The 13,015-nt window shown below is 36.3% G+C and overlaps 3 protein-coding genes across 8 annotated transcripts in view; 1 reads left to right on the top strand and 2 right to left on the bottom strand.

The window, feature by feature from the left end:
• The window catches only part of LOC105163731 (ubiquitin-like protease 4), a 5,110-nt gene extending 2,282 nt beyond the window's left edge, over positions 1–2,828 (bottom strand). Inside the window, exons 1-3 of one of the 5 annotated variants that reach the window (XM_011082175.2) lie at positions 2,564–2,828; positions 2,326–2,382; positions 15–194 (exon numbers count right to left, since the gene is read on the bottom strand). In XM_011082175.2, the coding sequence (XP_011080477.1) occupies positions 15–194; positions 2,326–2,382; positions 2,564–2,660 (334 nt within the window). In that variant the 5' untranslated portion in view covers positions 2,661–2,828. Of the gene's footprint in view, positions 1–14; positions 195–1,118; positions 2,003–2,032; positions 2,201–2,325; positions 2,383–2,563 lie in introns of those variants that run through there. The other 4 variants (XM_020694428.1, XM_020694427.1, XM_020694429.1 and 1 more) reach the window with 4 other exon arrangements.
• On the top strand, positions 6,123–8,873 carry LOC105163729 (CSC1-like protein At4g35870). Its single transcript, XM_011082174.2, has one exon. The coding sequence runs from the start codon at positions 6,308–6,310 to the stop codon at positions 8,831–8,833; it is 2,526 nt and encodes an 841-aa protein (XP_011080476.1). The 5' UTR covers positions 6,123–6,307; the 3' UTR covers positions 8,834–8,873.
• On the bottom strand, positions 9,473–12,868 carry LOC105163728 (probable ubiquitin-like-specific protease 2A). 2 transcript variants are annotated; one of them, XM_011082173.2, is made up of 8 exons: positions 12,731–12,868; positions 12,508–12,567; positions 10,776–10,980; positions 10,535–10,702; positions 10,316–10,447; positions 10,143–10,224; positions 9,948–10,061; positions 9,473–9,848 (listed from the first exon to the last, which is right to left on the bottom strand). In XM_011082173.2, exons 1-8 carry the CDS (start codon positions 12,840–12,842, stop codon positions 9,756–9,758), a joined length of 966 nt encoding a protein of 321 aa, XP_011080475.1. In that variant the 5' UTR covers positions 12,843–12,868; the 3' UTR covers positions 9,473–9,755. The 2 variants fall into 2 exon arrangements, with proteins under 2 accessions (XP_011080475.1, XP_020550294.1); XM_020694635.1 differs by lacking the exon at positions 12,508–12,567.

The following is a 13,015-nucleotide window of genomic DNA, read 5'->3' as shown; positions in this document are numbered from 1 at the left end:
AAGTACTGCAATACCAGCCATATGACGAGACGTCATTTGGTTGCGGGCTTTTGCTTTCGACCTTGGACCACGAGGAAAACACGAAAATGTGGAACTTGTATCGAAGAGTTTTCTTTCTTTAGCTAGCAGGATCTTCTCATATACACGTGGATTCAACATAAGAGTTAGATGATGCTTCTGTATTTTGTATCCACCTGACATCACAACTAAGACTCTGTCATCGTCATTATCTTGGAGATGGATAAATGTCAAAGATCCACAATAATAAACACATTAATGGCATCCATAAAAAACAAATAGCAATCAGTTTCAGCAACTTCCAAAAGAGCAAAATATCCTAAACTCTTAAAAGTTATAACCATTAAATAAAATGTAACCACAGTAGGGGCATGTTGGTATAACTTCGAAACAGTACAAGACAAAGCACAATGATTGTCAAGTGTCCACTGACTAGTTTTCATGATAAGGTATCATATAACCGGTAAATTTCCTAGTGCCTAAGAGACCAAATTGGTCTTTGTTCCACAATCTGGTTCAGGTTCCAGCATCTTTAAATAGAAAACAGGTCATTAGTCAGGATACTATTAATAAACATACTGAACACCTAGCATCCAAACTCAAAGACTCAAGCCATTTTTCTTGGGGGAGTCAAATTCCATCTACTTCAGTAATCGAGAAAAAAGCTTATATTAGGCAATGCTTGAGCATTCTGATTTGAAATGCAGCAGTATATAGCATTTTAAAACTAGATGTTGTCAGATTTAACAGTATCTGAATCCGATTAATATCCTGTTCAATTATAACAACTGGAGCAGCCACAGTTTGGAGATTACAAATAAAAACAGTGTAGATAGAGAAATAACTTTGCATTTTTCCAGAAAGGGAAAAGCTTAGGATGAAATAGATCAACATTAGCAATTCCTTCTCTTCCCCACAGAAAAGATGAGGCAAAGCGAAAATACCGAACACACAAAACATCTGCCCTTAAACCAAGGTCTACTATTTTAACATGTGTTGCCATGAGAAATTAATGTCATTATGTCCAGCAGAAAGGACCGATAATTGCAAGAAAGCTTGTTGTACGGATACGGGGGTCTTAATGTCCTGGTAACCCTTACCATCATATGGACATTCTTTTACTGCATGTCTATCTCCCAAATCTGAAAATTCTTAATACCATATGATGGTCTTTAGTTTGTCACTACAACTTTAAGCTGTGGTATACCAGTTTCCTTTGAGGGCTCTTTTTCATTTGCCGACGATGTTTGTCCTTTTAGATATTGAACGAAAAATCTATTCGCAAGAAATTCAACTTCTTTTCCAACTTGACTCCCCTTTGAAACCACTGGTCCATCATCTACATAAGAACTTGTGGAAATGAGCCGAAAACGAAATGTCTCCCCCATTCCTTGCTGACCAGTGTGCTTGCATATACCAACGGCAACATACTAGTCAGCTGAAATGTTGTCTTAAAGTGAAGAAACCCACATCAAAATGATGAAAAGAATCAAGAAAACTGTCGGACCAAAGTCCTATTATTGACATTTTGAAATCTTAGATCAGGTACTTTTGTGAGTTTCTCATTCAATAGAATCCATAAATTATCATTCAAGCATCCAGCCTTCCTAGGCTGTATAAGAGATAATATCACATACAGAACAGACGAGCCATAACAAAAGAGAAATGACCTAATAACAACTCGGAAAGGCCCCATCATATTCTCTTGAAAGAATAAAATAAATACGATTCAAATTCAAAGAACAGTTCCTTTCTTTTGTGGACGGACATGACAGACTTGTTTCAACCGGAAGAAAGTTGGCCCCTTCAGTATTCCTATATTCAAACATTACTTTGCTAAACATGAGATATAATAAAGGGAAAAGTACTCCAACTGGTTGTTCCAAGAAACTCTATTTTGCTCTAAAGCATGCGCAGAGTTGAAACACATGATCATTGCACAACTGAATTTTTTCTCAACTGCAAGTCCTACCAAGAACACTTCAGAAATTCGACTAACGACAAGTCCACTTACAATCCTGAAAAAGAACACTACGAGCACAAAATCCATGTTTTGCATTGGCATGATAACAGATGAAACAACATTACAAAGTTTGATCAAATGGATTGAGTTCCCACAACTACACATAAACGATTTTCGAGAATATATAGCAGCACAGAGCTGAAATAGGAAAAATTATAGAAGAACACAAACATGGAGAGACAAGGTCAATTCAATATTATTACAAAAAAAATGAAGAAGAAGAAGAAAGACATTGACTTCTTTAATATAAAAACAAAAACAGAAGTATATAAATAAGGACAAACCATTGTCTTGATCGTGACTCTTGGACCCTGCAAAACCCTTTAAATTTCCATCACCACCTGGTATCCAGCAACAGTAACACACAAGAAGAATTTTAAAACAAAATTTGAATGAAGCCCCCCCACCCCAACCCACCTCACCTCCAACAGAAAAGTTTCAAAATTTAAAGAAAACCCAGTTGCAGAAAAGAGAGAAGGAGACAAATTATAGTATAAAGAACGAAAATCTTCTGATTTTTGCCTGAAGAAGAGGCAGGAACTTGGGTACAAAACTCAGTACGTCGTTTACGAGCCGTCCTTTTCCTTTGGTAAGTTTTCGGGAAGAATTCAATCTTCATTCTCGTTCTTCTTTCTTCTCGTCTTTAACGCCAAATCTTAGAGCAGAATTATGTCAAACTGTTCAAATTAAAGTAGATTTATTACTGCTGCAGAGTGATTTGCAGCAACAAAGTCTAGAGCATGAGAAGCCTTTCGCTAATGATCAGTTTTGTGCAACACTAAACGTATTATCGTATTCAGAATTATATTTTAAGTGTATATTTTCTTAATTCAGAATTATATTTTTTAGTACTAATGATCACATTGTGAAGTTCCTGTGAGCATATAAAAAAAATTTATAATATAAAATAAAAAAAAAAAGAAATTTGTCGCAATGTTTATGAGGAAGAAAGATATTTGTGAGAAGAAACAAGCGTTCAAATGAGAAAGAAAAAATAAACTATAATTGTTAGTTTATTAAAAAAAGAAATATAGTGAAGTGAATTGAGAAAAAAAATATAATTATAAAATTGTTAAAAATATTAAATTTATTATTTTTATTAAATTTTTCTTTCAGGGAAAAAATAATCTAAATAATAAATTTTGGGTTTTCAACATTGGTACCATAAAATTTAATTTATTTTTTCTTCAAGGATTAGCCTGTGAAGATATCAAATTATTAGTGTGAAAAGATATATAATGGTAGTTTGGTTAGAAAAGTTTTATTTAATTTATAATAAGTCAATAATAAATCAATCATAAGTAAATATGAAATTTTCTTATATTTTTGTATTAATATCGTCAAATTCCGTAAAATTTGACTAACGAAATGGTCTATTTGTTAAACAATCAAATATTATGAATATTATTTATAATTTTTTAAATCACATGAAATTTACGTTTAATTACACCAAATTTCAAGAAAAAACCGCATAATTCCCTTAAATTAAGTTTTTAACTGTAAATATTAGTAGCCATAATGACGAAAGAGATACAAAAGGCAAGAATCAAAATTTAAAAGATTTAAAACAATCACAAAAATAAATAATGTTAAGTGATAATTATTAAATTAAGTATTTAGTTGGTAATTTCCACTATAAAATGATGGAATATAGATAGTTTATTTATGTAGATTAAATGGAGCATTTTAATAAAATCATATTAAAACACAGCAAATAGCTTTTCTAAAAGTATGGATTATTTTATTGTTATCATATTAATTATACAAAGCTATAAAAAGTCTAATATAAGATATCATAAGAATAACATATCATAAGCCTAGAAAATTAATCACTTATATTATTGATGTGTATGATATTTTTGTTTTAGAACTTGTTTGGGATCATTCGTCATAATCGTTTAGATGGGTAAGATCAGGAGTGGTAACGAGTAGAGTTGAGGTGGACTTGAGAGTTGGCCAACCAACTTTGGGAAGGACCTGGGACTCTCTCGATGGTTGTTTTATGCACCTACAAAATCTGTTTGGACACGTCTGATTTAGTAGACCTAATTCTTTTTTTTTAAAAAAAATAATTATTCTACAAATATATATATATATAATCAACATATTAATTACAAATAATATTATTTCATTGTCTGATTCAAATATTCAAATATAAAAAATTACACAAAATCTCAAGTACAAATCAAATTATTCATAGCAATCTATACAAATTATATTTCATAACAGTCTTCAAATCTAAAAAATTCATATCAATTATACATCAGTAACAACTCCTTCATTTTCCTCGTCAAGTTGATAGTATATTAAGTTGAAAATTCTGGCTTATCCAACTTGGGGGAGACGATGCTTCCTTCGCACATTAGGGATATGACCTCAGGGCATTATCTTGAGGGGGCAACTTCCTAGCATTTTCTCACTCTCAAGGGGCAATGCCGTCGTCGCCCTCTTTCTTTATCTGTCACCCAGATTTGGGGGGCTGCCCCCTGCTCCATCACCCCCATCTAGGGGGGGTGTCACCGTCCCTCAATTTGAGGGTTCGGCTAGGATGGGGGTGGCACGGGGCAAGGTTGGCGCAAAGGGGAGGTGGGAGGCGGTGATTGAGGAGGGGGTAGGCAGCGAGGGATGGGGTAGTTAGGTTTTCTTTTTATTTTTTATATAAAATAATATATTTTTTATAACTTTAAATAATTTATATTAATACAAGTTAAATAATTTATCAAATTCAAAATTTTTATTTTTTTTAAAATCTAACGGTTGAAATTAATCGATTAGATCTAACAGTCAATATTTTAATAAAAAAAGATGCTACGACCATTAAAATAAGAAATAATATATATTAAATAGGGGTATAACGGTCATTATATAAAAAAGTTAACGTCGTTAGTTAAATTTAATAGAGAGGGGCAATTGAACTACGTTTAAAAAAATAAAGAGAAGTTTTTCTCCTATTTTTAAAACACTAAGGGATTTTTAGCGAACTTTTTAAAATATAGGAGTTTTATGCATTTTAACATAATATTTCTTAATTTGATCAAATTATCACCAATAAACATGGCCTATGAGTAAATATAATAGGTAACTCTTCTTTCAACATGTTTTTCTACATTTGGCACTTTCATTCTTGCCTCATTTTCTACAAAATTGCCATTCTATCTCTCTCATTTGAACTCCACTGCAATCGAAAGCCCAAATCCATTCTCATTGATCTCATGTTCTAACAAATTTACAAAAGTCCTACGTTATCAATTTTTAAGATTAGGTGAAAGTTGTGAATGATATTTTAGTTGAACTGTGATATTTTACTCCCCTTCTGTTAGTTAGAGTTAACGACATTAACATTTTTAAGAAGTTGATCGTTAGACCCTTGTTATGATAGCCATTGATCATCAATAGTTTAAAATGAATGGTTCAAATTAAAAGTTACTTTTAAAATATATTTTATATTAAATATATATTTATATATATATATGTATATTTATACATTTATATGTAAGTATAGTTATATATCTATATATATATAGTTAGGGGCGGCGACCATCAAGACGACACCGGTCGCCACCAAGGCACTAAACGACGGTGAGGTTGCCCAAAAGTTCGGTTGACCTCGTAGTTGCTCTGCGCAAGCAAAAGGGATGATGACAAAGTCGTTCCTATTGTTTATCTATATATATTAGGGACAACGATTAAAATACGGGACGACGGCCGGCCGTCCAGACTGCACACGCAAAAGGGGTGACATGAAGGGACCGCACCCCTTTTTGGTAGGGGAGGCACCTAGATTTGGGTGCCCACCAAACAAGGTCGCCTCCGTCGTTGAGTACCATGGTCGTCGGTTGCACAGTCTTTTTCTCCGACGGCTGACAGAGAGAAAGACATAAAATTTTTAAAAATTAATAAATAAATTTTAAGTAAAAATAATAAAATTTATTTAAATATATTTAAATTAAATTAAACTTTAAAACTCAATAATAATTTAAATAAAATTGAATAATAATGTATTTAATTCGATCCTACTTACAACCTGATTTTTACTTGTATAATAGTTGATAGGGTAGAAAAAGAAGAATACATATATGATTTCAAATCATTTTGAAAGCCTCCAGGAACAAATAACTATGCACGTCCGAGTCCCAAACATACTCTATCAACGATAATCTCAATGCATCCTCTCTAAGAACCCTAACCCCCCGAGATGCATACTGAATCGAAGTTCCATCTTTGGTGAATTGAGGTGACCCAATTCCCCAATCCAAACCCTAAGTTATGAAACTCCGATTTAAATACCCTAATTTCCCTTTTCTTGTTGGCCCCATGGACCCCCCCTTGTCACCACCGTCCATCGCTAACGCCACACTTTCCCCGCCGCCTGCCGGAGACGCAGATGGACCCTTCGAGGATGCGTGGTATGGCAACATCCAGTATCTTCTCAATATCTCCGCTATTGGGGCTTTGACCTGCCTGTTAATCTTTGTCTTCGCGAAGCTCCGCAGCGATCACCGACGCGTGCCGGGGCCCACCGCCATCGTATCCAAGCTTCTCGCTGTTTGGCATGCGACAAGCCGCGAGATTTCGCATCATTGCGGTGCTGACGCCGCGCAATTTCTCCTCATCGAAGGCGGCAGCTCCGCTATTCTTCTCTTCCTTGCCGGCTTGGCTGTTGTTGTTATGCTTCCTGTTAATATTTTTGCGGGCAGTGCGCCGATTTCGGATGAATTTTCAAAGACGACGATAAATCACATTGTTAAAGGTTCGCCTTTGCTCTGGGTGCACTTCGTTTTTGTTGTTGTGGTTGTTTTTCTGGTGCATTATGGCATAAATGAGATTGAAAGAAGGTTAAGAATAACCAGGTTTAGAGATGGGAATGGGAATCCGAGTGACCCAAGTGCAAACTCGAGTGCAATCTTCACGATCATGGTTCATGGGGTTCCGAAAACTTTAGGGTTCGATAAGACTCCATTGGTTGAGTATTTTCAGCATAAGTATCCAGGCAAGATATACAATGTGGTTGTGCCGATGGACTTGTGTGCATTAGATGATCTAGCTACAGAGTTGGTAAAGGTAAGGGAGAACATTTCCAAGCTGGTGGCAAAAATTGAATTGAGGGGGTTGGCAGATGAGGGTGAGGATGTTGATGGTTATACTGGGGAAGAGAGGGGGTTTAGAGATAGGTGGCGGATTCTTTGGAGGAGAGTGAAGGATCTGTGGTACAGGGCAGCTCATGAACTGGGTTTTTCAGATGAGGAGAGACTGAGGAAATTGCAAGAGTTGAGAGCTGATCTGGAGATGGAGATGGCAGCGTACAAAGAGGGACGAGCAAGAGGTGCTGGAGTTGCTTTTGTGGTGTTTAAGGATGTTTACACTGCAAATAAGGCGGTTCAGGATTTTCGCAACGAGAAGAGGAGACGGATTGGGAGGTTCTTTTCATTGATGGAGTTGCAGCTTCAAAGAAACCAATGGAAAGTGGAGAGAGCTCCATTGGCCAGTGACATATACTGGAATCATTTGGGATCCTCAAAGGTTTCTTTGAAATTACGGAGAGTTCTTGTCAACAGTTGCCTGCTGTTGATGCTTTTGTTCTTCAGTTCTCCTCTTGCTGTGATTAGTGCCATCAAAAGTGCAGCTAGGATTGTTAATGCAGAAGCAATAGATAATGCTCAGATGTGGTTGACTTGGTTGCAAAGCTCAAGCTGGATTGCTACCATAATATTTCAGTTTCTGCCTAATGTTATTATTTTTGTGAGCATGTATATAGTGATACCATCAGTTCTTTCATACCTTTCAAAGTTTGAACGGCATCTTACAGTGTCCAGGGAGCAACGAGCTGCATTGTTAAAGATGGTTTGCTTTTTTCTGGTTAATCTCATTCTCTTGAGGGCTCTGGTTGAATCATCATTAGAAGGTGCAATTTTAAAGATGAGCAGGTGCTATTTGGATGGTGAAGATTGCAAACGGATTGAGCAATATCTGAGTGCTTCATTCTTATCAAGATCATGCCTGTCCTCTCTTGCATTTCTCATTACAAGCACTTTTCTGGGAATATCTTATGACCTATTGGCTCCAATACCGTGGATTAAGAACAAGCTTAGGAAGTTTCAAAAAAATGATATGCTCCAGCTGGTACCAGAAAGAAGTGAAGATTATCCTTTACAGCATCAAGACACAGATAGCCTGCAGAGACCCCTGATATCTGAAAGGGTATCTGAGGTTATGGTTGGCAATAATGAGTTCTTAAACGGGTCCTCCCCAACAGCAATAGATTTTCCTGGGCAAGATCTGTCTGAGTATCCTCCAATCAGCAGTCGAACATCTCCAGTGCCCAAACAGACGTTTGATTTCGCGCAATACTATGCATTCAATCTCACAATATTTGCCCTGACCCTGATTTATTCTTCATTCTCTCCTCTTGTGGTTCCAGTTGGTACAATTTATTTTGGCTACAGATATGTTGTTGATAAATACAACTTCCTATTTGTGTATAGAGTTCGAGGTTTTCCTGCTGGCAATGATGGAAGGTTGATGGATACTGTACTCGGTATCATGAGGTTTTGTGTTGACTTGTTCCTTCTTTCAATGCTATTGTTCTTTTCAGTACATGGGGACTCAACAAAACTTCAAGCCATATTCACTCTCGGGTTACTGGTAATGTATAAACTTTTGCCTTCTGATCAAGATGGTTTTCAGCCTGCTCTGTTGCAAGGCATGCAGAATGTTGACAGTGTAATCAATGGATCCCTTGACTATGAGGCTTTTTCACGGCCCACGTTTGAATGGGATACTTGTAATTCATGATTGTGTGTATTTAATAGTGGAAAATCATTTGTTTCTTTGACTTCGAATGTTATCCTTGCGATATCTTGAGCTAAATCATAGAGTATAGCAGTAAGAACGCCAGTTCTGGAATGGTTCAAGCTATTGCTGGGATGATTGTATCCTGGGGAAGGATACAGAAAATACACCCTGGTTATCATGAAATTCCTAATTCATTCAAGAACAAAGTTGGCACTTGAAGTTATAATCTCATCACTTTCTCATTCCTTTCACATTCTCCAAATAAAAGAGTTGGCAATCACAAAAGACATTAGATAAATTAATACCATATATAAAGTATTACACTCTCAACGCCCAGACAATAGGAAATTTGCAAAAGCTGGTATGCCATGGACAACATATGATGGAATATCTAAAGTGACCAACAGAAGGAGATCAGACACAGACTTCTTGTCTTGCCAACTCTTCAGAGGTGGCATGGGCCTCAAGGTGTTATGTTTTGCTGGCAAAGAAAATGAATAAAGTATAAGAGTAAAGGCAAAAAAGGGTACCTTGCCAGTATGATGTTCTTCTGACTTTTGGACTACAGATCCATTTCATTTGTAGAGTGACAGAAAAATAAAGTGGTACAGCAAAGAAAGAAACTAAAGCCAGTGGATAGAATCCCCATCACTTGTGCTTAAAAACATCTATATCATTTCCAGAAAAGTATCTGTCACATAGCATGAGGAAAAATGAAACTTGTTTTCTATTACGAACTCATGTGAACTATACAACATCTGAATGCAAAAGTTTCCCCAGGGTTGAACCTGGCTGCTCTTCTGTGAATGAGGCTTTGCCTCCCAATGGTTCAAATTCCACTCAAGAATTGAAATCCAGTTCGAAGAATACATAACAGCAACCACAATGAAGTAGCCTACGAGTGGTATAGTAATTTGGGAAGTCATTCCTCAGAATCACTTGACTCAGTCCCAAGAGACTCCAGTCTTTTATAGAATCCCTCTAATTCTTCATAGGTGAACCAGTCCGGTTTCATCTACAATGCAGGATTCAGAACAAAAGCCACCTGATTACAACAGATCCCACGGCTACCTTCAAGGATAATGGACAAAAACTGAGGAACAATTTTACTCACAAAGTAAGGGTAGCCCTCGGAAACGCTAAAATTTTCAGGAGCATTCTCCAAGAATAGATTGGTGTAATATAGAACAAAAATACCACATTCCTCGCCATTTCTCTGTTGGGGTACCTGTAAGTTATTCATCAACTGATCAAAATGCATGATTCAACTAAGATACAAAACAAACAGAAAGAAGATCAGCGATGCTACCTGTGGGACTAAGAGAGGAATGTTTTGAACCATATCTTTGCACTCGGGTCTATCCTCGGTTTCATATATGTCCAAGACAAATCTGCAATAAATAGAAACAACTGAAGTTGTCAATAATGAAGTTAAACCGGGATTGAGGCATATATTGAAGTGCCATCCATTACTTTACACACCTCCGTAATAGAGGTTCAAGTCGCAAAGGACCCAATGTATGTAGTGAGTCCAGCAGAAGCATGCAGGGAGTTCTAGAATTTGACTCTAGGCTTTCACCCAAGTGACAAAAGATCAAGAGAAACCAATGGGACCTAATAAAAGGCATTTCGATTAGTCAAATCTATCGGTATAGATGATCTGTTGATTACATGACAAAATTCTCAAAAGATTGTTCATACCATAAAACAATGGGGACAAAGACATATCTTTTTGAGAATATTTTCTCCTTCTTAATCCAGGTCAACACTCTTTGTCTACAATGTTCCTTTGTGTACATATAAAACCACCAACAATTCAAATATGTGCATGCCTTCCTTTTCTCTGCTGTAGATTCCCTCCATATGTTGCTACAGAATTGCCAGATGTATTTCACATTATCAATATGGTCAAAGCTACCAGGTACAAATTAGAAAACCTCACCGAAAACAATGGTCGAATAAGTTATCACGTAATGGCTCACGTAGGACACTGCTCACTCGCATGAGTCTCCTCGATTCTGTACGAGAATGGAAGCTCGCTGAAGCAACTTCCCAATCACTTGAATCAGATCCTTGCTTAGATTTTCTCCTTCGACGTGCATATGGAATTAGGCCCTTGTTGAAACTTCTTTTTCTGAAATTGCCATCTGTTTAGCACACCATTAATTAGATGACCATTAATCAGAGCATAACATGTTATTTATTTTAAGAGTTTAAGAATGAATACACCAATAACATAGGAAAAACATAGGCCAAAAACTGTTTGCTTATCCTCCAATTGCAGAACTCCTTTCCCTTTACAAAACCTGTCAGCTGTCTTCAGCAATGGGACGTTCATGACTTCAGCAACAAGACAGTTCTATGTATGCGGGGAACTAAGAATTTTGTTGAGTGGGATCCCTTGGTTGTCTTTCCTGGTCCCTCTTTTGATTTGAAATTAGGTTTTAATAGTTTCATACTTCCATTGCTATCAAAGTTTAAAAAAAAATCTATCCAGGCGTTTGAAGGGAATAGCAATAACCAAAATATTAATATTGAACTGGCAGTAATTTACAATAAAGAATTTATATTTAGTATCAAAACCTCTTTACTCAATCAATACTTTCCAGGAAAGGTCATTGCTCCTCACTGATTCGAGTCAGCTCATATTCCATTTGACATCTTAACCTTTTGCCTCACTAGCTAAATACCTTCCGTGATACTCTTAAGTACATGTCACATAGGAATATTCTCTTTAAGCTTTGAAGCAAGAACAACCAACAAACGAGCAGTTGCAGCAACCATAATGAATGCCTAACGGAACTTGCTCCACTTAACAGAGGTATTTTCTCATTTTGTGGCATAAACATACAAAATCTGATAAAAGAATGACTATGAGGCAAGATCTTTTGCTTGCAAATTTACTTCATTGAACATCTTGACATGCTTTCATTGAAAGCTACAAATTGACATTTCCAATCAAATTTCCCATCCAAGACCGAATCATAAACCCCTCTCTAACGCCCATGAATAGAACTTCCCCACATAAAGAAGAGCATTGTTAGCTCAATTTGTTCTGCAGTTACCAGTGTGCTACAAATGTCAGGATCTTCCAAGTGGATCCCTCCAGTATGTAAGAATAATTCTTCGTAAGTTCTACCTGAAATTCATTAAATTCGCCTCCCCCCAACCCCTTCTCCTCAGGGATAAGAAGCCATTACACTTAAAGTGCTATCATTTCCATGTAAATCGGCATCCTTTTCCAAGCGTTCATTGTATAACTTCAGAAGGCTGGATTTCTCTTTATAACATCATCAGATACATTCATCTTATAACAAAGTGGCCGGCATAAGCTTCCCTCCTTAAGCATTTAACAACTATGTTAGACTCTGATCTCCTTAAATCAAGCAGAACAAGAATGCCCAGAAAGATCATGAGCATAACAAGAATCACTTCCATACAAACTAACAAGACATGTCCAAATCTATTTCAAGAAATACAAGCACTGCCACGTAACAAATCATACTACCCCACAAATAAATTTCACACACACAGACAAGGGACCATCCCATTACACAAAAACCAAAACTTTACAACAAAACAACCCCATAAAATTTAAAACAAAGTGTTGGACATCGAACCCAAAAGGTTTAGATTTTTATATGAGCAAAGAACAAGAAAAAGTTGGAACAAACCATTGTTTTTGTCCTGGTTCTTTGTCTCCGCAGAGCCCTTGTCGTGATTTTCATGAACCCCTTGATTCCAAGAATTACAAGAAAAAGGTGTGGAGTTTTCAGTGCAACCACATCGTTGAGACCACGAATAACATCGAAACCAGAGAGAAGAGTAGAATTTTGACTGAAGAGATCAAAAAAAAAAAAGAGGAGTTGTTATAAAAATGGTGAAGTTATTTTATACCCGAAGAAAGGGAGGAAATCTTGGTCTGAATATCCGAAGGCTCGTCCTCACTGAACCTTCCTTCGTACGTCACTTCGCTCTCCATTTCTTCCGCTGTTCTCTTGTCTCCCATGAGACCAACAGGGAAGCCTGCCCCAACTATTCTTGTAATTATAACAATAATAATAATTTGGGTATATTATTATAAACTCTAATCGAATTTATTATAATTATAATTATTTATTTAACAATTTTTATATTAATAGTTATTTAAAAAATACATTTTTTTACTGTTTATAATGTCAT

Source organism: Sesamum indicum, linkage group LG6, assembly GCF_000512975.1.
Source record: "Sesamum indicum cultivar Zhongzhi No. 13 linkage group LG6, S_indicum_v1.0, whole genome shotgun sequence".
Lineage (NCBI taxonomy): Eukaryota > Viridiplantae > Streptophyta > Magnoliopsida > Lamiales > Pedaliaceae > Sesamum > Sesamum indicum.
Note: the sequence above shows the minus strand (reverse complement) of the source record. Positions and strands in the feature narration are given on the sequence as shown.

Coding starts and splice junctions, on each gene's coding strand:
- LOC105163729 (XM_011082174.2), top strand. CDS start 6,308: ATGAAACTCCGATTTAAATACCCTAATTTCCCTTTTCTTGTTGGCCCC.
- LOC105163728 (XM_011082173.2), bottom strand. CDS start 12,842: ATGGGAGACAAGAGAACAGCGGAAGAAATGGAGAGCGAAGTGACGTAC. Junction 10,981..12,507: donor GAACCAGGACAAAAACAATG/GTTTGTTCCAAC, acceptor TGTGCTAAACAG/ATGGCAATTTCAGAAAAAGA. Junction 9,849..9,947: donor CCGAGGGCTACCCTTACTTT/GTGAGTAAAATT, acceptor CCTGCATTGTAG/ATGAAACCGGACTGGTTCAC.